This window comes from Aulonocara stuartgranti (genome assembly GCF_965226115.1).
Source record: "Aulonocara stuartgranti genome assembly, chromosome: 1".
NCBI lineage: Eukaryota > Metazoa > Chordata > Actinopteri > Cichliformes > Cichlidae > Aulonocara > Aulonocara stuartgranti.
In genome coordinates, this window is record NC_138939.1 from 14515290 (window position 1) to 14542229 (window position 26940).

The 26940-nt window shown below is 39.9% G+C and overlaps 1 protein-coding gene across 5 annotated transcripts in view; it reads left to right on the forward strand.

The window, feature by feature from the left end:
- Nucleotides 1-26940, forward strand: part of ush2a (Usher syndrome 2A (autosomal recessive, mild)) — a 223245-nt gene that overhangs the window by 136057 nt on the left and 60248 nt on the right. For all 5 annotated transcript variants that reach the window (XM_082534720.1, XM_082534721.1, XM_082534722.1 and 2 more), the window contains 13 exons: nucleotides 235-833; nucleotides 1003-1172; nucleotides 1268-1434; nucleotides 1538-1626; nucleotides 3924-4258; nucleotides 5950-6105; nucleotides 6561-6724; nucleotides 6924-7133; nucleotides 11620-11822; nucleotides 11910-12022; nucleotides 12895-13123; nucleotides 14377-14545; nucleotides 14672-14893. In XM_082534720.1, the coding sequence (XP_082390846.1) occupies nucleotides 235-833; nucleotides 1003-1172; nucleotides 1268-1434; nucleotides 1538-1626; nucleotides 3924-4258; nucleotides 5950-6105; nucleotides 6561-6724; nucleotides 6924-7133; nucleotides 11620-11822; nucleotides 11910-12022; nucleotides 12895-13123; nucleotides 14377-14545; nucleotides 14672-14893 (2826 nt within the window). The remainder of the gene's footprint in view (nucleotides 1-234; nucleotides 834-1002; nucleotides 1173-1267; nucleotides 1435-1537; nucleotides 1627-3923; nucleotides 4259-5949; nucleotides 6106-6560; nucleotides 6725-6923; nucleotides 7134-11619; nucleotides 11823-11909; nucleotides 12023-12894; nucleotides 13124-14376; nucleotides 14546-14671; nucleotides 14894-26940) is intronic.

Here is a 26940-nt window from a genome sequence, read left to right on the forward strand (position 1 = left end):
CAACCTTAGTTTGCTCTTGGGAGGAAATTGAGAGAGAAAGAGAATTTTCATGTTAATCCCTTGGATAGGGATGGCAAAATCACTCTTTGTCCTTCTGATGTCATTCTTGATGTTACTAGTCAAATAATTCTTTTGAAATCCCCCCTCCTTGCTTTTTTACAGTCTTTTAAAAGGTTTCTTGTCTTTTCTTTTCCACTCCATCTCTTATTATCATTATTTTTCCTCTTTCTGCAGGTCCAGGACCAGTAGACACCCCAACTGTATCAGGGCTTCAACCTCGTAGTGTATCAATTACCTGGGTTCCTCCCACACAACCAAATGGAATTATCACAAATTATACCCTTTATCTTTACCCCACCTCTGTCACTTCTTTACACTATAAACCCAGTTCATTCTCCAGCATCAGGTGGACTCCTAACCCAAGTCTGCTTCCCAGTACAAAGGGTGCATATCTAAACTCAGGTCATAACCCCAGACCATCATCCAGTCTAACCACCCACCAAGACTCGAGCCACATCGCCATCTTGAAACCTGGCATTGCAGATAACCAGAATGAATCCACTCATGTTGTTGATGTGAGCGAAGGCACCAGTACCTTCTCATTCCACCCCACTGAACCTGATATCACCAGTGTATCTGCCATCCTCTCGGTGTCAACACCACAGTATAGTGCAGTAAACTTTAATACTGAACATTTTATAGAAGATGGTCCATTCCATAGTGCCCCTTCTAGTGCAGCTTCAAGATCAACACCTCTTTCAGTCACTGTTCTAGGGAATACCACCAATTACACCTTCCTCAGTCTACTTCCCTACCAAGCTTACAGCTTCCAGGTACTACATTTTAGTTAATAAACTGCTTTATGGTGTTTTGCATGTAATAAATATGCTAGCTTAGCAGTTAAAAGTGCCAGATTTACAGATTAAAATTCTTGGTCTTACACTGATAACCTTGTAGTCATAACACGTTATGATGTTTTAAAATTTGCTTTCCAATGTCAAGGTGGAAGCGTGCACTAATGCAGGTTGTTCAGTGTCTGAGAGGTCTCAGCATATTCGCACCCTCCCAGCTCCGCCTGAAGGGGTTCCTGCACCTCATCTTTACTCAGATACACCCACATCTGTCCTCTTGTCGTGGGGTACAGCAGAGCAGAGTAATGGACCATTAGAACGGTAAGACAAAATGACATAAACTCTGAAACACTTATAAACTCTTTGCAAAAATACAATATGCATTATTTTTCAAATGTATCTTGTTCTGGCTCTAGGTGGGTGATTGAGCGCAGAGTTGCTGGGACCAAACAAGTCTCCACAGTGGGTCATCTTCTGCCTGATCCTTCGCCTCTTTCTTTCCTGGACTCTTCATCAGCTCTCAGTCCCTGGACTACTTACCAGTATCGACTTGTGCTCCATAATCAAGCGGGCAACACCACAGGTAAGGTTTTGATAACAAGCTTGAGTAAAAGTAAATTCAGTCTGCCCAAGAAGGGACTAGTGCTGCAGCTTTTAAATTGCACAAAAAATGTTTGTTGTTACAGGGCCCTGGGTCAGTATTACCACCAGACCTTCTCGACCCGCTGGCCTCAGTCCACCAAGGATTAAGGTCTTGGGACCAGCAACACTTCAGGTAAGGGCAACGTTTTTTTAAACTGGCTCCTCAGAGTTTCACCAAAATCTTGTGGCTCTGTTATGAGAGGACAGGAGCTCTGAAATATGGCCCGCAGCACACAGTTATTATCCAAATCAGGCATGGTGTTACTGATCCTGAATTACAATATCTCTTAATACATTCAGCTGATAGAAGGTGTCAGAATCATAGAATGTGCTTTTAGAATTTATAGTGTTTATGTTTCAAAGAAATAGTCAGCGTCATTGAGAATCTCTTCAGTTACCCTATGTTTGACAGCGTGGAAAAGACAAAGCAATGTCACGCCGGTTCTTCCGTCTTTCCCTTTTTGGATTTAATGAGAAAGAAAAACATTCAACTCAAGGTCCCCTTCAGAAATGGGAGGGGCTCTTCCCCTGTCTGAGGATGCTTCCTTCCTGTCAGCCATTTTGAAGGAGGGACTAGAGTTAAATTCCACCACTGGCTAATCTCACATCAAGGCCTATCCATGAAAGCCACTGAAACAATATGGCATGCATGCCAATACAGACAGACGCACACACCCATGCACTCACAGACCTACACTAATGCTAACTGGAGAAAAATGCTAATGCCTGTCATCATTTCAGAACCACCCCTGTCATCTATGCAGCAGCACAGCTTTAGGGGTCACAGGTGCAAGAAGGAAAGCGTTCCTTCCTGGTTGTTGCTAATTGGACAGACAGACATGGGGCTTCCTGGTTACCAATTGACCTTGAAAACTAAAAGAAGGATTCTGAGCATCTTGATTCTTTTTTCATTCATTTTTTGTCAATTGCTTTCTACATTTCAATCTGCTACATGGAGAAGAGGCTACTGTAAACCATAACACATAAGGTTTCTCTTAATCAGTATCCTGGTTATGTTTTATTAAATTTGATTTTCTTTTTTTTGAAAGTGTTTGTTTTAAGTTGTGATTCTGTGGTCACGATCTACAAAATCTACAAAAGAAGGACTGAAAAAAGATACACTATAATGTTAGACATTATTCTCTCTCACTTCCAACTGTATCATAGGTCTCTCTCCCATTTAAATATACAAAAATACATATACAAAGGCACGCACACACATATACACAGTACATTCTGTACTGGCCTTAGCCCTATTGCTCTGTGTCAGCTCGGGGTCTCTGCTGTCTTCACCATCTCCAGATTACATCAAGCTATTCAATCTGTAAATGACTTCCACCACAAAGCACACCCAACACGCACTTTGGGAAATGAGCTACCTAACTCAAAATGACCCTGCCCATATGTGGTTGTGTGTATGTGTTTTAAGTTGTGTGTGTTGGTAGGTGTCTTTCTGTGTTAGTGGATGTGTTATTAGGAGTGTGTTGTGTGTGTCCTGTATAACCTCACAGTGTCACTTGTTAAATGAATATCAAGGTTGCATGAGAAATAATTATGCTTGACATTCATTCATAATACTCTCATCAACAGTGACCACTTAATCACCAAAACTCATAAGTCTCAGCCAGCTCTGAACTGATCAGTTATTGTACATGACAGTTCGTATGTAGGTGTTTTAGATTGTACAGTTCATAAATTCGCAAGTGTGTATGTGTTTACAGTGTGTGTTTATACGTGAATGCGTCAACAAAATATCATCGTAAAGAAAGCTGTAATTTCGTATTACGTGAGTGTGTTTGTAAGTAAATGTGTGTGTATTACCATTTGTGTGTGTGCCAGTTACCTTCTTCCTCACCCTGAAATGCTGACAGACTGAACTGTTTCCAAATCAGATGCAGTACTCAACAGCAGCAGGCTTTTGTTTTTGCATGCAGCAATTCCATTACCAGCTGCTTTCATTATTTTAGCATGGTGTTTGTGCATGTGCGCGCGTCTCTGTGTGCCCTGTTTTAAATGTGATGAAAGGCATCTTCTGCTCAAGTCAAAGTCAGGTTATCTTTACCCACATGACAGCTCAACACACACACACAGAGACAGAGTGACCACCTAAATACTGTTTTCTCACTTATGCAGGTGACTAGTGTCACACCTGAAGACACATGCATTCATTTGCACTCTGTCTGCATCTTTGCACGAGCACACGCTGCAAGAACACATAAATAAACACACACCCTACATCATGACTTCCTGTAGTTCATCCATCTAAAAGCTTTTTTTTTCTTCCTATCGAGAACGTTTAAATGCCCAGTCAGTTAGGACAGCATGGCAGTTGGAAAGGATTAGACAAATTTTCTCAGCACTGTTCAATTGTATCTGAATATACCATGAGAAACACAATGCTTATATCATATACCATTTTTTGTGTTGCAGGTCACATGGTCACCCCCTCTTATTCCTAATGGAGAAATTCACAGCTATGAGATCCGCCTCCCAGAACCCCGTATCACATTCAGCACTAACAATACTTCTGAGCTTAACGCCACTGTAACGGACCTTGTTCCATATACAAATTACAGTATCACTGTGTTAGCATGCTCTGAGGGTGGAGGACATATTGGGGGATGCACAGAAAGCCTGCCAACTCAAGCTACCACATTACCCACAAGACCTGAAGGGCTTTCACCGCTATCAGTAGTAGCAGTCAGTGAATCTTTCCTAGCCATTTCATGGGAACCACCGACCAGGCCCAATGGACCTAATATAAGGTAACATCCATATCTCTTTTTTGCCCCCTTTTTTAACCAGTGATGGCAAAGTAAAAATGTATGTCTTATATCACTTTAAGTCCACATTTGCTTACACGATAATATCCAGCACACAAATGTGGCATTTGGATATGTGAGGTGCTGTTCTACATCAAAAAAACTTTTATAATGTCATTGTCACCAACATTGACAAGCTGAGACTTTGCACCTAAATAGTCTTCTAAGTCGTCATAAAGTTTTTATAGAAAAACATTAGAGGTAGCAGCAGAAGTATAATAGTCATTTTAAACATATTAAAGAACTGTTGCTTTTACTATTAAATTAAGTTATGATTTTTTGTTTTGGATACCCCTCCTGCTTCACAACACACATATAAACTAAGAGCCACTCCACCTGAGCAATATAGTAGCTGCTTTGAAGCAATACAAACCAATTACATCCATTAAAATACTGTCAGTTTAAGGTCACAGAGGGCTGGAGCTATCAGAGGGCAGGGACGGTTGCTACTCTGTTGCAGGGCGACAGACAACCTTTCACATTTACAATCAAACCAACAGTCAATTTATAGTCATTGTTAAACCTAACATGCGTGTGTTTGAACTGTGGGTGGAAGCCAGAGTACCCAGAGGAAACCCATGCAGGCAGAAAGAGACCGTGCAAACCCACACAAAAAGACCCCAGATGGCCTTTGGATTAAACCCAGGACCTTTTTGCTGTTATCTTCTGTTTCAAAGTACTTAATAGAAAAACATGAACATTTAATCAGCATTTATGCTATGGATCAGTCGTATAATCCATAGGAATGTAACTAAGTGAACAGAAAGTAAAAAAGGGAAATTCTTTAAATTGCCCTGCACAGAAACATCAGTACATCATTAATTATGTGAAGGACCCAAATCTGTGTAACCACCATTAACTTTACATAATCTGACTTACCCCTGTGTTTTTATTCATTAGCTAGCTTTAGCCCAAAGTTGGAAACCAGACTATAAGAACTAAAATCAGCATGTCGATAATGAGAGACACATTCTGGTGATGTTCAATTGCTGCTGAAAAACTTAAGCAAACAAGCAGATAGGAACACGTTAACAAGCTGCTAACATGAGTGTGCTGGTAATGAGCTAAGTGTTCGGCATTTTTTAATCAGTGTTTTCTCAGTCCTAATGCACATTCTGGTTCATTTTGTTCTGTCCTGTTCTAGTCTGTCGGCGATTAGGCCTAAAATAAAGGTCCATTTTCCTAGTGGGTGATTAAAATGCATGAGCCTGTCTCTCTGTTCTGCTCTGCTCAGCTCTGTGTGTTTGTCTAAGTGGGTTGGTTAAAAGGCGGCATTAAGCCCTTCTCTTCTGATTACAGCAGAAATTAGCATCACTGTAGGGAGAGGAAAACACAAACCCCGCAGAAAAAAAAAACAACGGATGGAGGGGTGTAGAGAGGGAGGGATGAGATGCAGTGAAAGAAGAATAGAAGAGGAGGGAATGAGTGATAAGGATAAGAACCAGTTGAAAATGTGCGTTTAAGTGTGTGTGTGTGTCTGCAAGCATCCATGGGCAGGTTTGTGTGTACAGAGGGTACAGTAGGTGTCTTTATGCTCAAATTAGCTAATGTTGGAGTTAATGGATTCCTAAATATCCAACCGTGTGTGTATGTGTGTGTGTGTGTGTTTTCTTTTATTCAAATTTCCCTTTCAGATACAAGTTGCTCAGACGTAAAACCAACCAGCCCCTGGCCATCACCACAGTTCCCACATTAACAGCCCAGTCTCCACCCCCCTCCGAAGATCTCCATCGCTGGCTCCATGTTTACTCCGGCACCAAATTGTTCTACCAAGATAAAGGCCTAAGCAGGTGAGATTACTGAAATGAGCTCTAGAGCAAACGGCAGCGCTGCAGCACACCGTGTGTGCAGAGCCGATCGGCGAGCTGCTGCTGATGCCGATCTTTTAATACCGCTCAAAGATACATTAAGCAAATATCCCAAAGAATTAAATTGTTTTTCACACAGCGTCCCCTAATCTCAGTTTGGCACTTGGTGGAAGCACTTTTTTTTCCACCATGCTTGCTAAACAGCTCTGGGTTTATGTCTCCACTGTGCTTTATTCAAGGAGTAAACTGAAAAACTTTTGAGTGTGTCAGCACTTTTCATTTGGCAGGACTTTTTCATGTGATGCAAGAAGAAATACAAGTTACTATTTTAGCACAACTATCAGATAAACATATTTTACTTTATTCTACCAGTATGTGGTTGATTTCCAGTTTAAACTAATGTTTGCACTACAAAGAGTGATGCTGCATCTCTACAGATTCACCCGTTTCCAGTACCAGTTAGAGGTTCATAATGATGTGGGAAACACGTCAGGAGAGATCGTTACAGCAGTGACCATGGCTGGGGTTCCCCTCCACCCTCCATCTCTGTCTGCCTCTACTATCAATCACACTGCTATACAGGTCAACTGGACACAACCATGTAAGATTAACTTTCTTCTTTTACACACTGTTCAGGAGAGGTGTTGAAACTCACAGCGTCTTGCACAGGGTCATGCTTTTATTGTATGATGTCTGTGCTGTCCTGTCTGTTTAAAAGAAAGTGACACCAGAGACTGAAAGTATCTTTTTACTTTCACTGACCTATCACTCTTTTCCATTTCTCTTGATATCTATTTTAGCTTTACAAGACCTACAGGGAGAAGTGGAATATTTCTTTCTCACAGTGGAGTCTCCAGAGCCAAGTCTGATCTTAACTTTCACCCCTGAGATCACCTCTGCAGTGATAAGTGACCTCTGGCCCAGTACCACATATCTGGTGTCATTACAAGTGTCCAACGGAGCTTATAATACATCTAAGGCAGTGGTTAATGTCACCACAGCAGATGGAAGTATGTGTATATTTTACTATTATCTTTGGCAAACAATATTTCTGTTTTGTTTTTTCATTCAGCACATGTTCTTCTGAGGTTGTGATTGTCTGTTTTTGAGCCATGGAGAAACCCGAATTGGGTCATGTACAGTTTCTTAGGACTTTCTGCATTCTTGTGAGAAATTGATTCAGGTTAAAGATCAATTTTTAGCAGCAATGAGTTGAACTAATCATTTTTGGTATGACCAGTTTCTCACATGGCTGTGGAGGAATTTTCAGAGGTTCTTTTGTGGCAATCTGACAAGCAAGCAATATTTCTTCAGTCTTTTTCTAATTGAACTCTCATGAACTTCAATAATTAGCATGAAACTTATATGCATGTTCAACAAGGAAGATCTGTAATCACTCATCTGGCAGCTTTACTGGGTACTTTTCTGTTTACACGTCAACCACTTTCCCACGGTGTCAGTCTCAACACTGACATCATTATTCTAGTCCAATCATTGTCTCGCCTGCCTTCTTTGAGCACATCAGCTCTGCTTTGCATGGTTTAAATCTGTACTCTCTGTCATTCTCCCTTTCAGATTGTTTTTCGTGTAACCCACCTTCTCCCCATCTCCACCTCAGACATCTCAGCCAGAGCTTTATTCAAACCTCAGTCTTCATCTTCACCACCACCAGCATCTAGACTCTGGGGGGTCCTGTCCCAAATCTGTTCTGCCCTGATTTCTAATCGACAAATACATTAATTTCTTTATCTCTATAGATCATTTCTTCCAAGTGATCTCTCCTTATTGAAATGCTAACTGAGGAAAGGGTCTGAGATGTAGCTCTTGGATTTTTTTGGAGTTTCTTGGAGTGTTGTGTGATCTTGGGATGACTTTGTGGAAGCTTCCACTCTTGAGAGGACTGTGGTATTGTGTTACGTATCTGAATACTCCACACCAGCAAGCTACCAAAACTTCTTCGTTTATAGACGTGATCACACTTGCTGATGATCAATTAATTAAGCACATTTGATTAGCAGCACCTAACAGCTACTTCCTCTCTTAATTCCTATGGAAGCAGTAAAGGTGTACTTAGATTCTCAGAGGACTGTGGAGAAAAAACTTTTCTTTTCACATGACTGTACATTGCTTCAATTCAGCACACTTAAGTGTTGTACCTGGGTTAACATGGATTTCTCTGCGACATTGTGCTTCACAGGAGATGTTAAACACATCATGTAGTCAGGCATGAAATCAATACAAAGTGTGTGAAGCAGATTTAAGGTGTTGTGAATTGCTTGTTTGCACCATAAGCAAACAAACACACAAAAATTGCACACATGCTATAGAAACACAAGCTTTGTTCTACCACTAACAAAAAAGAGTTCGAATTACTGTACTTTGCAATACAATTAACAGTTTACAATTCACAAGAATGAAGTGAAAAGTCAGGTAGAAGTAACAATGATTTGCCAAAATTAAATACATTTAATTTTTAATTTATACCAAATACCAACATTTACAGTAAGAGACACACAGACATATTACCTGTTGATGCAGTTAAAAACCCGATGTGGGACAATAGGATCACATAAACAATACATCAGAATGCAAAGCAGCAAGTATTCTATTGGTTATTCCATCGAGTAATCAGATAAGAAATACTTTTACCTTCTAATGAGCAATAACAAATATTGAAAAAAGAAAAAACACATCTGTCAAAATAAACTGCTCATTGGTTTCTATTTTAGACATTACAGTATTTTAATAATGTTACTGCATACGACATCGGTATTTACATGCCATATTAAAATTTAATTTAAAAAATAAATAAATAAATGATCATAAATATGTTATTATCAAATAATATAAGTTAGACATGGAACCTAAACTAATTTTAGTTTATAATAATTCAGTGTCCAACCTAAAAGCCCCAACTCAGTGGCTTAGAACTTTACTGGCCCATTTCGTTCTGTAAATATAACAAATTTTTCCCAGGATGGAAAAAAATCTTTTATATTTATATTTTAAAATGTTAATAGAGTTCCATTAATATAATATTATATATTATTTTCTTTTATTATATATTATTTATTACTTTAAATCTGATCTGAAAAATAATGTTATGAAAGCTTTGAAATAAACATTGTGTAGTACACCTCATGCCTCCCTATAGACTCACCCCTGTTTATTGCAGGTGTTGCAGGTCAATGCAAAGTGGTCTCACTTTCTATTGCATTGACCTACTGTCAGCAAGCAGCCTAATTTAAACATGTGTCAGACTAAGTTAACACTTCATTGCCATGTTTTATAGTAGCTTTACTTCTGTTGCTTTACTGTAGATTTTCACTGTGTAAAACAAACAGCGGCTGATGAAGCAGCTACAAAGTTCACTTTTCTTCACATTGGAGTTTGTTAAACAGGTGCTTTGATTAACGGCTGTTGCCGTACATTATGGAAAACCATAACCACCAGAACATTGATTGACATCATTACAATACAACTCTAATACTGCATCATCTGTTCCCGGAGCTTTAGCTGTCTGCATAATCTGTTAATATTTGTAAAATGAACAACTGGCACTCCTTATCAGGATATAAAATCTGGTGCTTTGAGAGAGGGTATTAAGTGGAATATGATTATATCAGTTCTTGGATCTACTGGTATTTCCCTTTTCAATCAGGGTCAGCTTTTAATACTTTTAACCATGAATTGTTCAGGCTATCCAACTGTCATCCCTACTTTTCTCTCCATTTCCTCTTCAACTTTCAGCCCAGTCTCTTAGCATTCAAGAGTTATCTTTCAAATCACTCTGTGTAATCATATGTCAGAGGCCACTTACCACTGTCTATAGTTTTATTTCCATCTTCACTTCCCTCTTTGAAAATCTTTCCATTTCTTTTTCCTTTCTCACACATCTCTTCCTTTCTCACTATAATCATATGTCAGGAGCCTCTTTCTTTCGCTCTAATCTGAGTAGTATAATAAAAAGTGCATTAAAAACATTAGAAAATCATTAGGTGCTAAAGGCAAAGCATGGCTCGTTTAACTGAGGGGGCTCCGGAGGTAATTTCATTATTTTACAGCCATAAGAGTGCAAGCTCACACACACACAGACACACCAAGGAGGTCTGATATATTTTAACTAATGCAGCTCAGCCCTACCAACCATCTTAACACCGCTTGCAGTCTATAGGGCAATGCTAACATCAGAACTAATTGGCAAGAAAAGTGCATGCTTGTCTGTGTGTGTATGAGTGAAAGAGCGCCTGTGTTCAGTATTGCGTTGATAATACCATCCTGCAGTAAATGAAATGTAGAGCTGCAGTTTGGGCTGAGGTAAGTGCTTTGGCAGCAAATGAATTGGGATAACGTCTCGGAGCTGGGTGCATTTTTACTTAGAATAATAAATGGAGTCTATATGATCACCCCTCTGACACACAACCCGTTTCTCTTATCAAATTCCTTTTCCTTCTTTTTTATTTTTCTCTCACACTCTGGTGTTTCTCTCTTTGATTTTGAATTTTGCTCACTGCGTCTGTGATTAATTCTTCCATAGATACTCTTCTTTCTGCGTAATTCACTCCTCTCTTTTGTCCCACACTCTCTGAAACCCATTTCTTATACTCTAGTTTACCATCCTTTATTAATCACCATGCAGTAGGAGTTTTACATTTGCTAGAAGAGAATTTTTTTTAAAAAGTCAGCTAAATGAATTACGGAAAGGAATTAAGGGAATTACATGGAAGAGAAACTATAATAACAGAATACAGAAAGAGGCAGTTATTCTGAGTGAGTGAGGTGATCGTATTGAATCTATTGTTCTTAGTGAAAATGCATTCAGCTAAGACAAGTTAACCCAATTCATTTGCAGCCAATGCACTTATCTAAACCCAGCCCACTGCTCTACATTTCATTTACTGCTACACAGCATTATCTATGCAATACTGCACACATGCAGACACACAGGTGGTCACCCTGCCTCTAAAACACAGTCACAGTTCCCTGTCATGTATGGATATATGGATAGTCTCTGCTTCTCTCTTTTCTCTCTCTTACACACAGACACACAAAGACCTCTAGAGTTGTATGAAAGCAAATATGATATTCATACAATGTTCCTAATTAACATGCATTTTAAAATGTTCACCATGAGGAACACATAATTTTACCATTTATGTCACTGACTAGAATTTTTAGAATTTTAGAATTTGAATTTTTTTACCATTTTAATGGTGTTTTTTTTGTAAAAATAAATAAATAAATACAAGCCCTTTACAAGCAATCATCAAATGAGTTTCGTTGTGAAAGATTAGCACTGATATACTCTTTTACAGCTCTGTCCATCTATTTTCATAACAGGTGGTATGTAAAAATTTACGTGTGTTGCCAAAATTCTTGCTATAATTTTATCAAACATGGTTTCACGATGACATGTCTTGTGTCATGTTTACAGTTTTCATGATCTGAAATAGTTTGTTTTCATAAATGGAGTCAATCATTGTGTGTACCTCACAGAGCCAGAGGGGATGTCTGCCCCAGAGGTGGTTACAGTAAACAGCAGCACAGCACGTGTCCTCTGGATCCCTCCTCTTCGACCCAATGGTGCAGTCACTGGTTACAACATCTATGTTAATGATCGCCTTCATGGCAATGTAGACAACAGCTCAGGGTCATACCTGCTGGGGGACCTACTGCCTTTTACTGTCTACAACATACAGGTACTCATACAAACAAGTGCAAATATGCAAAGAGAGACATCTACTGTAAACATATGCATCGTGTTTTTCTGTTGATGTGCTTTTTAGGTGGAGGTGTGCACAGTATATGCATGCGTACGGAGCAAGGTTACCAGAACTACTACTGTGGAGGACCTGCCTGCTGACTTGGCAACACCACATGCCCAAGTGATAAGTCCCAGGTAATTTACAAATGTACTGCCATTTTTTCATGATAGTAATTTTTTTTCTTTAACTTTCTTTGACAGCAAAACTTTTCTGGCACAACTTCACCTGCTTCCAAGGTGCATGGAGAGGATGAAAGAATTCACAAAGCAGGAACTCCAGCAACACTTGAGGGAAGATAAACAACTTTAATAATTGACCAACGCGTTTTGGTTCATCATGCCATGACCCTGATGAAGGCCACAAGCCGAAACGCATTGGTCAATTATTAAAGTTGTTCATCTTCCCTCAAGTGTTGCTGGAGTTCCTGCTTTGTTTAACTTTCTTGAAAAATTAAAAAAACATTGCTATTTTGTACTGTAAAACTAGATTTAGTGGACAAACTTTAAAGATTGCGATTAGTCTCTCAATTCTACCTTAAAATGAAAATAATCTACTACATTTTCCTCATTATAAAATTTGTTTAGATCATTGACATTTTATTTGTAGCCAGTTAATGGCATATGAAATGTTTGTTTCTCATGTGTGATGCAAACCACATTGTTGCAAATCTTGCACTTGCAGAAAAATGCTGATTTGTGGCTTATTTTTCTTCTAGGAAACTGAGCAAGTTATAACTCTGTATGTTGCTAAAAAGGTCTTTCCTCTGCCAGATGTCAAGAGATTAAAAAAAGGGGGGGAAATCAATAGTGTGAAGTGTATAAAGATACACACACCCTGACACGTAACTCAACTTTGTCAGGCATTAACCATGCATGAACGCGTGTGTATGTTTCAAAGTTTATGTGTGACTGTGTGGGTACAATTGTGTGAAAGGAGTGTGAAGGAGAGCATACCCCTGCCTATCGCTTTCATTTTGTTCTGGTTGCCCCCCTTCTCTCTCTGTCAGGGTGGTGAGATTAGATTGGTCCCATCCAGGCAGACCCAGTGGGATCATGCTGGGCTTTGAGGTTTTAAGACGTACCCTCAGATCATGTGCTGGTGGGTCAACAGGGATCACATCCGCCATGGGGGAGGAGTTAAATGGCACAGGTGGTTTAAGGTTTAGATGTTCCTACCTGCAGTGTCCGGCAAGTCATGGTGTGTGCAGCACATCCTGCTTCCATCCATACATACAGGTGATTATGCTGCCATCATTTTCTACTCATAAAAATATCTATTCTTTTTTCCAACCATGTTTTGAAGAAGGTCAGGTTAAAACAGTTTTATTCATATTGACATTTGTTTAGGGTTTTTTTTTTCCAGTGTTCACTTTTTTCATCTTTTTTCTGCTATAATCGTCTCTCCCCTGCCCTTTCCACTTCAGTACTTTAGTCTCTTTTAACTAGAAGTTGCCATGAGTAAACATTAAAAAATTTGCTGTACAACAACAATGTGCAAAAGGAGATAGATGTCCAGGGTCTTGGCTGCTGATCTGAAGGGGAGAATGCATAATCCCTCAGGATAGTATGGTCGTCACCACAGAGACCAATAGGGAAGTGCGAACACTTCCTTTTCCATACACCCACTTTTATAAGGGATTCAGAATCAACCTCTCAGTGATTAATTTCTCTAAACAGATTAACTTGTCATCTGCATTGACTTCCATCCTTATGTCATTGAATGCCAGCCAAGTTGGCACAGTGAATGCCTGCTATACATTTCTCCCCACATTACCCAGGGGCAGAAACAGTATCAACAACATATTTACAAGTACACCCACTTATGTACTGCAGGAGAATATGCTGAGATTTAGCACATGCAACATATGTGCTTAAAGAGAAGGGCTTTATTTTACAAATGTGTACACAACACACACACACACACACAGGCTGACAGAGGCCTCTCTGCACAGCTAGTCATGTGAGCAACATAAAGGAGTATGGATACATACTGTATTCGTCCTTGTTTAATAGAACCACATAAGTTATTTCCTTAATGTAGTCCCGAGTCCCAAGTAAGAAAAACAAAATGTCAGTGGGTTTTTTATATAAACAAGGAGTGATGGAAAACGTGGAGTTTCTGACTTGATTATGTGAATATAATAATAGAAAGTGCTAACTTGTGCACCATGAGCTCCCAGTCAGGATTGAGCTCCCAAAAAGTACCACTGTACCTTTTAGTCAGTCTAGAATTCATAAAGTTACAGATGTTATATGTTGAAAAGGTTATTTAGAGTCATGGCGTATTTGAAGAAACCCTGAAACTGTTAATTTTGGCATGAGTATTTCATTACAATCATCCTAAAATAAATATCCCCCGCCAAAAAGTTTTAATGGCCTCCTATTTGACTTGCAGTGCCACAGTCAATAATCTCAACTTTAAGTATTTGTTTGAGTTGATTTTATTTACATATCATCTTATACGTTTTTTTCAATTGCGTATTAAACAGGTTTGCTGCAGTGGAGTAATTTACACAAAGAAGCCACATCATCACTGCTGTGAGGACAGCTATTTGAGTTTGAATAACTCCTCCAACCCAGTCTGCTGCAATGGCAAACTAGTCCCATCTCTTCCTGACCATCAGTGCTGTGGAGGATATTATGTCCATGTGAAAACCAGTGAGTTCCAAATTACTTTATGTAGTGTGTTTCCACTAACCTCAAATCTATTGTGTTCTGCTTTCATGGGGTTTGCTCTTCTTCGTGTTGCTCAAGTGTTTACTTCATTTGTCCTTGTCTTTGTAGATGAATACTGCTGTCCTGACCACTCGCAGGGCCGGGTCTCTGTGGGGCTGGGTGACAGCTGCTGTGGGGGGGTTCCTTACTCAGTGACAGGCGGCCAGCTCTGCTGTAGTGGGACCCTTCATGATGGCTATGGGGTCCAATGCTGTGGAGGCCAAATCGTGGATAAAACACTGGTGTGCTGTGGTGATGCTGAGAGGGGTGCAGTGCATAAATATGCTCCAGGTGAGTAAAGAAACACATGGGTCAAAATGTAAGCTAGCATTAGCTGTTGTTTGAGTGTTTTTTTTCCCAGTGTTGAAGACACGGTTGTTTAAGTCTGACAGCCTGATGAGTTGTCGTCGTATCAAATTTTGTCTGGAGACAAAGTAAAGGCCCTTTTAAAAGAAAACTAGTTGCTGTGGTGTAAGAAGGATTTTGTCAAAGTGAAGTTGGTGGTTATGACTTAACGTCTACCTAGGGAAAAAGCGACAGGAGAGTTGAGCAGAAGAAAAAGGTTGAGAGATAGACACATGGTGCAGGAACGTAGGGTCGTTTCCCTTTCTTTCTCTCCCGCAGTGTCCCAAAGCACCCGGATACCATGGCACAGATGGGACTGTGCGCGTATGTCGGTGTGTTGGTGTGTGTAAATGTGTGTGCCATTAGACATCTTTGTCATGGCAGATGATGATGAAACACACTCAGGATGGCACCGTTGAGGGCACTGCCAAGCACACAGCAGGAGAAATACACACTCATTCTCTCTCATACGCACACACTTTTACACATTTAGACGTTTTTCAGGCGCCCCCCATACACACACACAGAGTCAACAGGGTGCTCTCGGCAGGGTTTGCTTGAGTGTTGAGTGCCAGAGAAAAACACGTGGACTCTATTCATCACACATAAACAATGGCCCCATATGGGCTGGCCTATAGTACTCTGTTAGCCTATCCATACACACACTCACACACAAAAGCTCTACTTACGCAGAAATATATAAATTGCTGATTAAAAAAATTAATAGAAAAGAGTTATTTTTCTTTCTTGGCTGTTCTTTTTTTTTTTTTTACCCCCAACCTGTAGTTTTTATTGATTGTCAGTAAGACTCTTTTGGAAAGTTGTTAAGTGTTAACTTTCTTCCTAGTAATCCTTTGTAATTTAACATATATTATTATATTCCACCTCATCATGCCATTGCCCATTTTGTCTCATCTTTCTTTTCTTCTCCTCCACTGGATCCTCTGTTATCTCTTCCAGCTGAGCAGGCTATATGGTCATCCTTCATTTGAGGAGGCCTCCCAAGGAGTGCATATGCTCCCTACCTCTTCTTCCTCTCCATCTTCTCTTATTTCTCATCTCCTCTCCAACTCTGTCATCTTGTTTTACTCAACTCGTTTCCCCAAACTCTTCTGCTTCATCCTCTGGTCTCTTGCTCTTCCTTTTTATTCTCTTACCACGTTTTCTTCTAACTTTTGCTCCTCTCTCCCCTCCCTTCCTTTATGTGCCCCCTTCCCATCCACTCATCAGTCATTAGCGTTAGCTTCCCCATTGAGAACATATGGTATGATGGATCGTAGGGCTAGCGGCGCTAGCAAGGCTAAGGGCCATTTGCCGGGTGCATTGCGCTGTCGGGGAGCCCTGGGGCCAGCTATGCAACCTCGACCCCACACGTCTGTTTCAAGACAGTCACACACAACATGCGCACAGCAACACTATTATAGGATAGGCTACTTAACCTTGGCACCACACACTCTCATTTCTCTTTCTCATTGAGTGCAAGGTTTGCTATTTTTAATGATGCAGAGAGACAAATTAATGTGTAAAAGACAGAGAAATGGAAAGACGGAATCAGAGAAACTAACAACATCAGAATATATGCAGGTCACTTTTTTAAAGTGAGTGAGAAACAAAAAGTAACTAACTCTATATTGTATAACATTTTGGTATAAACACTTGCATTGAATGAAAAAATGTCAAATTAAACAACTGATGCAGAAAGAAATGTAAGAGAAGGAGAAAGTATTAAAGAATAAAAAATACTGAGTTAAATGCAAACACACAAAAAAGATCGGAAGTGAGTAATAGAGAAAGTACAAGGAAAAAACCCCCAGAGGAGTGGTGAAGAGCTAGATGGAGCAGATTAAAGGAGGAGTGAAGGGTATCCCATTGTGCCCAGCTGATAGACTAGGTTAGGCTGATGTGATTATGGGGTCCCTGAAGTGCGATCTATCACACATTACCGTCCACACTGTCAACAACCATACACACACACTGCAGGGGAACAGCAATGCCAGGAGACAGCCGTCTGGCAACGGATACGTGTACCGGCTTGTGTGCACATGTGCACACGTAGATAAACACACAAGCATTCAAACACAAACACAGCAACAATCAAGCATCAGTACACACACACCTGTATAAAAACTTGCATGTGATGACACACAGAGTTGCATGTGCTTGCACATTCATCCAAAAATATACACATGGACACATGTGCTTTGGGCTGGACTATTTGATTTAAAATGGGAAAGCTCCCAGTGTAAATCAAATGAAATTGAAGTGGGTCAGAAACTTACCTCAACTTACAACACACATCAGTGAGCAGGGTTCAGTCTTTCTTTCTGGTTGTCCTGCAGTAAAAGATTTGGCATCAGTCTTACTTTCATTTTCTGAATTGTCTTCCACTCATTTCCGCTTGGGTATCATTATTTATTATTTCAGTGGCTCATACTGAAATGTTTTAAAGCTGCAGTGACTTGCATGTGTTTTTGTTTGTTTGTTTGTTTGTTTGTTTGTTTGTTTGTTTGTTTGTTTGTTTGTTTGTTTGTTTTCCAACTCAAGCTCCTCTCTAGTGTTACTATCAAATTATTATATACTAATATTCTTTTTCCAGCTTATGACTATGATAATAATAGCACATCTGGAATGTATTCACAATACTTGACGTTCCGTATTTTGTCATAATCCACCCTTATTTCTAAAAACATCAAATTAATTTTGACCTCATAATTCTTCACACAATACCCCATATTGACAAAGTGAAAAAAGTTTGCTTAAAATTATTGCAAATGTATTAAAAAAATAAAATATATATATATATATTGTAGTTTCTCCCATTTCCAGAACTCATCAGTAGGGATAGGTATCGTTTAGGTTTTATCCGATACCAGTACCAAACCGGTACTTTTGAAACGGTGCCGGTGCTTAAACGGTGCTCGAAACGGTGCTTAAAGAATGAAGAACACAAAATTGGTCCAAAAACCTCTCATGTTCAGCTGTTTTTTTTTGTAAAAAGATAACAATGTTAGCCTTTTCTGCAGCTATAGGGGCTTTATGGCATCACTCTTGGCTGGAAGCAGTGCTTAAACAATGGAAAAAACACAAACTTTGTCCAAAAACCTCTCATGTTTAGCTGTTTCCCTCTTTTTCTTTGGTCATTTCAGCCTTTTTGGCCAGGGTGAAGGGAGTATCTGCCATCAAACAAGAAGACAGCCGCATGTAACTACGACAGTGTTTGCTAGTTCACCTTACATGCATTAATTTAATAACGTGGTTAGTGTACTCAACGTAAATTACACACGAACAATATTAAGCTACTCACACAGAGAAGAACGGCTGCTGCTGCCATCATCATCCTTCATCATTTCTGCTACACTGGCAGGGCTAGGGGCCAGGACTATAATCTTCGGGTTTTTGGGGGATGTTGCTAACTCCGGGTCCGATAACAGGCAGCACACCCGCAGTAGATGTGCTCGGTGTGAGGTCTCGCAGCAAGCTATCAAATACGGCACATTTTTCGGTTTTTAACAAAATGCTATACGTTGCCAGGTGTTTCATCAGATTCCAGGTGTTACCTCCTTTGCACAGTATCGCGTTAAAGCACTTGTTGCAGGCTGCTGAGTTTTTGCTGTGAAGTACAGCCAGACTTTGACCGCTTCACCTTGGGCATTTTTAATCTGTAGCTCTGCTCTAAAAGAACGTACATACCTGGACCCGCTTACTATCCTCAGAAACGTAAAATGATTGGCTAGAATCCAAAGTGTATGACGTCTCAGAAAAAAAAAGCACCGAAATAAAGCACCGAAATGTGCACTGCTTTTTGGTCTGATTACTACCGTTTATGTCAGAACCAGTGCCCATCCCTACTGATCAGTTGGGATGGGGAGCATCAGTGCATGGACATTTTTAGACCTCTCTAGAGATGTTCAGTTGGGTTCAAGTCTTTGTGCTGGCTGGGCCACTAAATTGTCCCAAAGCCACTCCTTGGCTATGTGCTTAGGGTCTTTGTCCTGTTGGAAGATGAACTCTTTCCCCAGTCCAAGGTCCAGACTCCTCTAGATCAGGTCATAGCAAGAATGACTCACAATACATTGCTACAGTCTCCTAGCTCCTGCTGACAAAAAACCTCCCCACAGCATGATGCTGCCACCATCATGTTTCACTGTAGGGATGATACTAGCCAGGTGATGAGTGGTACCTGGTTTCCTATTTATTACATCAGACCAGAAAATGTTGTTTCTTGTGGTCTTGGAGTCCTTTTGGAAAACTCCATGTGGGCTGTCATGTGCCTTTTACTGAGGAGTGGCTTCCATTGACCATTCTACCATAGAGGCCTGATTGGTTGAGTGCTGCAGAAAAGGTTGTCCTATTGGAAGGTTCTTTTAACCTCCTAGGACCTGGATGTGGACATCACATTTTGGGCTGTCTAGACCAAAATACTACATTTGCCTCTACAAGGGCCTGATATCCACTTACGAGGACATTATACTGCCACTGCTCTATTGAAATTTTAAACAAATATCCTCATATGTGGATCTCATTTTTCTCAGAAACAAAAATTAGGTGAAAAAAAATCTGGTAATTCTTTGTTTTTACATTCATTATGTGCCAATCAGCCCAAATGTCAAAGAGAAATTAAAAATGCATGCCATGGAAGAGTTCGGGTCTTAAGAGGTTAAAGTGACCATCGTGTTTTTAGTCACCTCCCCGACTAAGGCCCTTCTACCCTAATTTTCCAGATTTGCCTGGAGGCCAGCTCAAGGAAAAGTCCTGTTGGGATGATGGAGCCCACTGTGCTCATTGAGACCTTCAATTCTGCAGAATATTTTTCGTACCCTTGCCCAGATCTGTGTCCCTGTCTCAAAGGTCCACAGACAATTACAGTACTTGGACTTTATGGGTTGGTTTGTACTCTGACATGCACTGTTAGCTATGGGACGTTAGACTGGTGTGTGGCTTTCCAAATCATGTCTAGTCAACTGAATTTACCACAGGTGGATTCCAGTCAAGGTCTAGAAATATCTGACTGAGCATCTGTGGAAATGAATGGGCTTGAGCTGAGCTGAGTATAAATGCAAAGGCTGTGAATACATATGTACGTTTTATCTTAGTTTTTTAATTTTAATACGTTTTCAAGAATTTCAAGCAAACTTGTTTCACTTTGTTCTTTTGGTGTATTGTGTATAGAATGTTTTGGTGAAAAATAAGTTTAACCCTATTTGGAATAAGGCTGTAACATGACAAAAAAACAAGTGAAGTGCTGTGAATACTCTCTGGATTCAATGTACATTAGTTTTGTGGTGGGAATGTTTCTTGTGGTTGAGAAGATCCAGTCTGTCACCAATGTGGATCCACTGGAGCTTATTGTCCGTCTTGTTTTTTTTTTTGTTTTTTTTTTTTATCTATCTGTTCAAATAACACTTACAGTATACACCTACAGTATATACCATCAGTAACAGCCAGCCTAATTTCTACTCTGGGCAATTTTGTAGTTTGATGTATTATTGTGATGGGCCATAATCCTTTCCTCAGTGTCCTGAGTTGTTACACAATAACACAAAGTCTCTGTGCTAAATCCTTCTCTTCCAAATCTGCTGGTTTGTTTAAACAGCTTCCATTTCACTTTCAAGTAGATTAAACACTGTTTGTTTTTGGACAAGAGAGCCTCAGTTTTCCCACAGTATTTCCTCCTGTGCTGCAGGTTCGAGACCAACTTTTAAGCTTTGCTCCTCTTTTCTTCTTTTCCTGAGTTTGTATGTAAGATGTTTAGCTAAGACTTAGGTGAGATTAGATGGAGTTTAAAGGAACTGAGTTTGGCGTCTTTGGCCTCCCGTTGGTTCCTGACTCTCCTTAAGTCCCATGCCTCACTGGGCTCTATCATTTAACCTTTATACTTTTTCATTATCATGTCCAGATCTTTAACTCTTCAATCTGCCCTTCAACCCCATCAAATCCATCTCTCACTGTGGGTGCTACCATAAATGCCCTCCCCACTTCAATTTTTCTGCAAGTGAGTGAATCTTAAAAAATGTGTGCATTTCTTTAACTCCTTCTCTTACTCCCTCCCTCTGTCCCAGCCCAGCAGGCCCCATCCAGACGTTCAAGGACAAATCTGAATATCCCTTTTCACCGTTTAAGTGTTAAAAGCCTGCCGGTGCCGGGGTGTTATCTTAACGCGCCTTGCCGTGCCATCATCAGAGCGCGTGATGAAAATGGCTGTGATGATGCTAAAAGAAAAAAAGAGGAGGGGGAGAAAAAGTAATAATCAAATATGTTTTTCAAGGGCACAGTGACCATTTGCTGGAGGGAAATTATCCCAGTAGTTAAGCTAGCTCACTCTGAGCCTGGTGGAGTTGTGAGAGTGGATTCGTTTGTGTGTGTAAGTGTGTGCAAATGTACAAGGTGTATTACTTCAACTTAGTGCATGCATCCTTTCCTTCTTCTCTGTTGCTGAGTGTTTTTGTATCTGTGTGAACATGTGGTTGCTTTTTTACATATATCTTTATGCACAGAGGCATAGATTCTTTGCATGTCCTTTGATTGTTTATGCCAAGAGATTCTCATCACTTTCTCTGTGTGTATGTATTTCGGTTTGTGTATGTGTGTTTATCATTGCCAAAAGCCCCTCATCAATGATGGGTAGCAAATGGCCAACGGTAGTGCATTCCAAACAGCAGCGTCTGGCTGCTTTAGAAGATCGAGTACTCTCTGAACACAGGAAGACATTTCTCTCTCTGTTAATGTATTTATGATGATGGCTTTTCTATTAGGTTTACTTTAATGACTGGCAAGAATAAAACCAGAGGCTGTCAGGAACACAGCACACAGATGAGGTGTGTGTGTGTGTGCGTGCGTGTGTTTGTGTGATTGTGTCTATGTTGTATTTGCGTTATTATATTTTGTTTGTGTTACTCTTGTTGTTACATGTTTTGGATACATTAAAGTTGTAATTTAAAAGTATGCACACACATGCAGATTTACATTTACAGGAAGTGATTACTATTGTATGAAATTAAATATGCTTATCTGATACAAAGATGGACATCGTTGCATTTAAAATAGTTTTATATCAGTACCCTTGAATAACCTTGAACAAGTCCAATAGGCAAATTGGCATTTCCGAGTTTGCCCTGTAATGCACATCTACTAAAAATCTCAGATGAGTTTGAATCTCAGTCCAGGCCAGAGGTCAAGTTTCCTGAAAAGCTTGTGAATGCAATAACTTGAGAACAAGACGTTGTGTGATTTACAAAATGATACCATAGGTGCATGTACTAGAAGGCTGTGGAAAATGAGAATGTCTTTATATTTTTCCCATCCACTCTAAAGGGGGCTATTTTATGTATCATAAAGATCCTGAAAACTTTTTGGCCAGCAGATCGCATCCATTCAACACAGTGCTTGTGATTCCAGTAGATACACCAAGGGGTATTTCAGAAGCATCGCAGAAGGAGCTCTTCACTCTGTATCACCTAAAGTAGCACACATCAAGCTCCACAGAGCAAGTAAATAGTGCAGGAAGTCAAGCACAGGAATGGCATAACGACTCCTGAAGTCAGAGCTGGTGTATTCTTAGAATTGAAGTTGAGGAGAAAACTGGTGGATTAGTAGAAAGGCTTTGATATAATAAAAAAAAAAAGAAAAGTTAAAAAAAAAAAAAAGAAAGGTGGGTGGGTGGCAAAGAGGTGTAAGAGTAAGTAATTGAGTAATTCAAATCCATCAGGACTCTCTTGTGGGGTGTTTTCATATTCTCCGTGTACAGGTTTCCTCCAGATACTTCCTCCAGTTTCCTCTTATAGTCCAGAGTCATGCATGTTAGTTTAACTGGGGATTTTAAATTGACCAGTGGTGTCTAAGCAGAAGAAAACGGAGGAATGGATAGATATTAATTATCATTAGTTGTAATCAGTATGTACTTTAAACCATACAAACAAAAATTTTATATTTACTGATTCTGTCATGAAATTTGTTTTATTTTAGAAGATCTCACTGCATACAAAAAAGAAAATCTTGCTCATTTCATATCATTTAGTTGTTCTTTTTTGTGTTGTAAATCTGTTTAAGTCTTTTAGTTGTTGGTGTCTCCTAGTCCTCATCTCATTCTGTGTCCTTCTGACATATCGTTTAAGCACACATGAACAGCTGCTTCCTGTGTTTCAGTCTTTAGTGAATCCCTGTTGGGTTTTGAAATTTTAACTACTAGCAATCCATTCATTTGAGCTTAGCACTCACACAAACACTTAAAGCGTTTATATGCAAAGATGCATGTACAAGCACACGCCCAGCTGGTAATATTGCTGAGATTAGAAAAAAAGAAAAGAAAGATGTCGGAAAGGCAAGAGGACATCCCGTCAGCTGGGAAAAGAGTATGTGTGTGTGTGTGGATTTGATTATGTGTACGCTTGCTGCCTCAACATCCAGATGTGTGCGTTCCAGGGGAATACTGTGCACTGTGTGAGAAAGTCAATTCACAGTGATTTCATCTCTTGACATGGCATATAGTTTGGCCTCTATGGAGCAGAAAGTACACACACACACGTTTTTTTGTATTTCAAGTTGAAAGAGTTGCTCTTTCTTTGACTGTGATCAGCACAGAGCTGAAAGAGAACGTTTTCATAGGGCTCTGTGCAGTTCTGTGAAAAACTAAGTTCACCCCACAATTCACTAGCCTGCACTTTCAGCGGTATTAACATGAATTTAATGGTTTCTTTATGACTAAATCAGTGTTTCACATCATTCTGGACGAATTTTGGCCCACCCTTCTTTATGATGGTGCTTCAGTTAATTGACATTTGCAGGCATTTTTTAATGCAGAGATCACTTAAGGTCCCGCCACAGTATTTTGAATCAGGTTCAGGTCTGGACTTGGGCTGCGCCATTGCAAGCACTTGATTCTTTAACCCTTCTAATTTATACTTGGTGCTGTGCTTGGGATCATTGTCCTGTTGAATGACCCATCCAGGTTTTAGGCGTCAGTCAGATGGTCGCAGATTTTACTATAGAATACTTTGGTATACAAAGGAGTTCGACTCAGTGACTGAACGGTGTCTACGTCATACGGCTGAAAAACAAGCCCACCCGATCACCCCTCCATTACCATGTTTGGCAGCTAGTAAGGTGCTTGTGTTGAATTACTGCATTTGTTTTTTGCCACTAATATTTGATTAAGTCTTATTACCCTGCATACAAGTGCAAAATTACCATTGTATTCGCTACCCTTCCATTTCTGTATATAAGCAAGAGAAAGTCTGACCGAAGAAACTGAAATAATAATGTCACAAAGGATTAGGCTGAGTCAAGTATGACTTTAAAAAATATTTGTAGCTTCCTAGTAAAGTCAGAAAAAACGAATTCTGCCTTTAGTGCGACCATCACCTAAAATTCAAGAAATAAAAAATTTCTAAAAGTATTTGTCTTTCTAACTATAAATGTGTTCAAATCAGCCACAAATATAAAACCATTGGAGTGAAGATCACCTATCATCTTGTGGTATTGCAGTTCTCTGCTAAGAAGGTTTTTTTTATTCATGCTATACATCTAAAACCTTCTCATGGCATCATGGGGAACAACCCAACAGCAGTAGCTGCCTCCCCAAAAGGACTGTTTGTTGCATTACGTCACAAAACTGCGAATGCTCACCTCGGACATCCCGGAAACCTTTGTGGTCAAGATTTTGGTTTTCTCAGGTTAAATCTACAAGAAAGATTATTCTACTCTTACTTTCATAATAGAATAAATCTCAAATCAAAGACATATTTTAAAATATTTCAGTGGTTTTCCTATTGTAGTTTCATGTAGCCAGTATGTATCTGTCATGATCTATAATTTTAAGTAGCACACGATTTTTTTTTCCCCATGAAACCTGCTTCAGCTTAAGTGTGTGCTGTTGTGCATAAACACAAATATGTGTATGTGTACATTCGCTGTGCACTTTGTGCCAAACCCCTTGTAATATATTCAGGTATTTAAAAGTGTTTGGTTTGTTTAAAGTTGTAGAGGGGTTTTGGTCTCCTAGAGAGCTCGGATAACCCTAATCCACAACACACATTTTTATCAGTAGTTCATTGGCAGGACTAAATATTGACTTATCATTAAGTGGAATGACTGAAACCCTAATAATAATTCACGTTGTCTAAGCACCTTGTGTTGACGCGGCGCTCCCGACGCTATTAACGAATGTATGCAAATCCTGCGTAAATCTGAAGATTAGGGCTGAAGCATTCTGTGATGCAAGAGAGAAAACAAGAGGTGTGTGATAAAATGTTGTCTGCACATACACAGCCATGCAAAAAAAAAAAAAAAACACAACCCACACAGCTTATAGAGAGGAAGAGAAAATAGGGGTGTGCGTTTCAAATGTTAACACAAATGAACAGGGATGTCACACATACCCATACACAGATAACGCGTATAGAGACAGGGATTGAATTCCTGCTGAATGCATGATAATACAATAGTGAAGTTTAGCTGCAGAACAGTAAACAAGAGATTCAGACCTATGAACGGTGTGAATACAGAGAGAGTGATAGAGTAATAGTGCAAGGAAAATGGGGTAAGAGGAAGGCAGAGACAGGAGGAAGACATGGAGATGATAAAGAGAAAAGGTAGCAAGTTAAGGAAGTACATGCATGAGGACCAGAGAAATGTGAACATTCAGGGGAAACCAGCAGTTCGTGCAGGAGTTTGCTCACCTGTAGAGAGAAAAAGAAGGTAGATTATTAAAGGTAATATAAGATTAGACAGAATGTGGGGTCAGGAAAAGAAATTCATCAGTGATGATGAAGAAGATGTAAATCCTGAACTTCAGGTCACAACTGATAAACATGGCATTTCTTAGAGTAGGTGAAAGACTTATGTGTTTGAACAGAACCATGTTCGATGACGCAGAGAATGACGGTTCGATTGCTGCAGAGGAGCTATAAGTAAAGCAAATGATTGAAAACTGTGAGATGCAGAGGGCCTGGCGTCCGGATGGAAAGAAGGAGAAGAGGTGAGGATGCTGAGAGGACGACGGATGAGTAAAGAGAAGCTATTTTGGAAAAGTGTTGAGCTGTTTATTTGCGCGTCATTGAAGCTGAAGTAAGGCGCTGGGGGAATTGGCCACCAAGCCCCCGCTCCGCAACAGCTGCCGCTGCTAAGTGAGTTACTAGCCGTCAGACTGCTTTTATGTCACACAATCACATACACATGCGCTTTCCTGTCACATTGTGCCTGTGATGGATGCTTTGAGCATATAATGCACTGCAGCGGCGCAATGGAAAATATGTGCCATTCTGCACTTTTGGCCTTTAAGTGAACTGATTGCTTAAATTAACAGAATTTAATGTGCTGAAAGTGTAAATGCTGATTAGAGTGTTAAATAATAAGTTATTTATCACTCCACAACAAGCTGCATTCCCATTAAAGAGTGAAGCTGTGTTACAAAGCAATGACTTAGTGTTTAATGTGTGCTGTCAAATAAAATGGGCATCACAGCTGGGGGTAGATAGAGCTACAGATCAGCATGTCATCAACTGTTAGGATACATTTGCTAAATACCTCATAACATATAGATTATTTTCACAATAAACTAAATAACCAGTAAGACTGTGGCTTCTTCCGGTCTATCGCTCTGTAATTCAAAATTAGGCGCTTTTACTTTGGGAGCGCTCTCATTAAACTGTGATTAAAATCGGTCTATTTTTTTATCATTGCAGTTAGATCTTTTTCGTCAGCCTGGCCATCCTTTGCTCATTTGTATTTCTAATGCTCCTTCACAGCAGGGAGTTACTGACTCAGCATTATAGTGGGACGTTATTATAACCTTTAATTCATTGCAAAGCCAGAGCTTGCCAGTCTAAACTATCGTCTAAAGCTAATCCATCCAAGCAGCCAGGTTGACTGAATGGTTATCAGGGCCACTAGAAAAAAGGCAGAGTGGAAATTCACTCCGGTATCCTCAGCTGCTGTTAGGTTCGTCTCTCCTACATGCTGCTGTCGGGTTTGCCCTCCTCTCCGTGACCTAACATTCA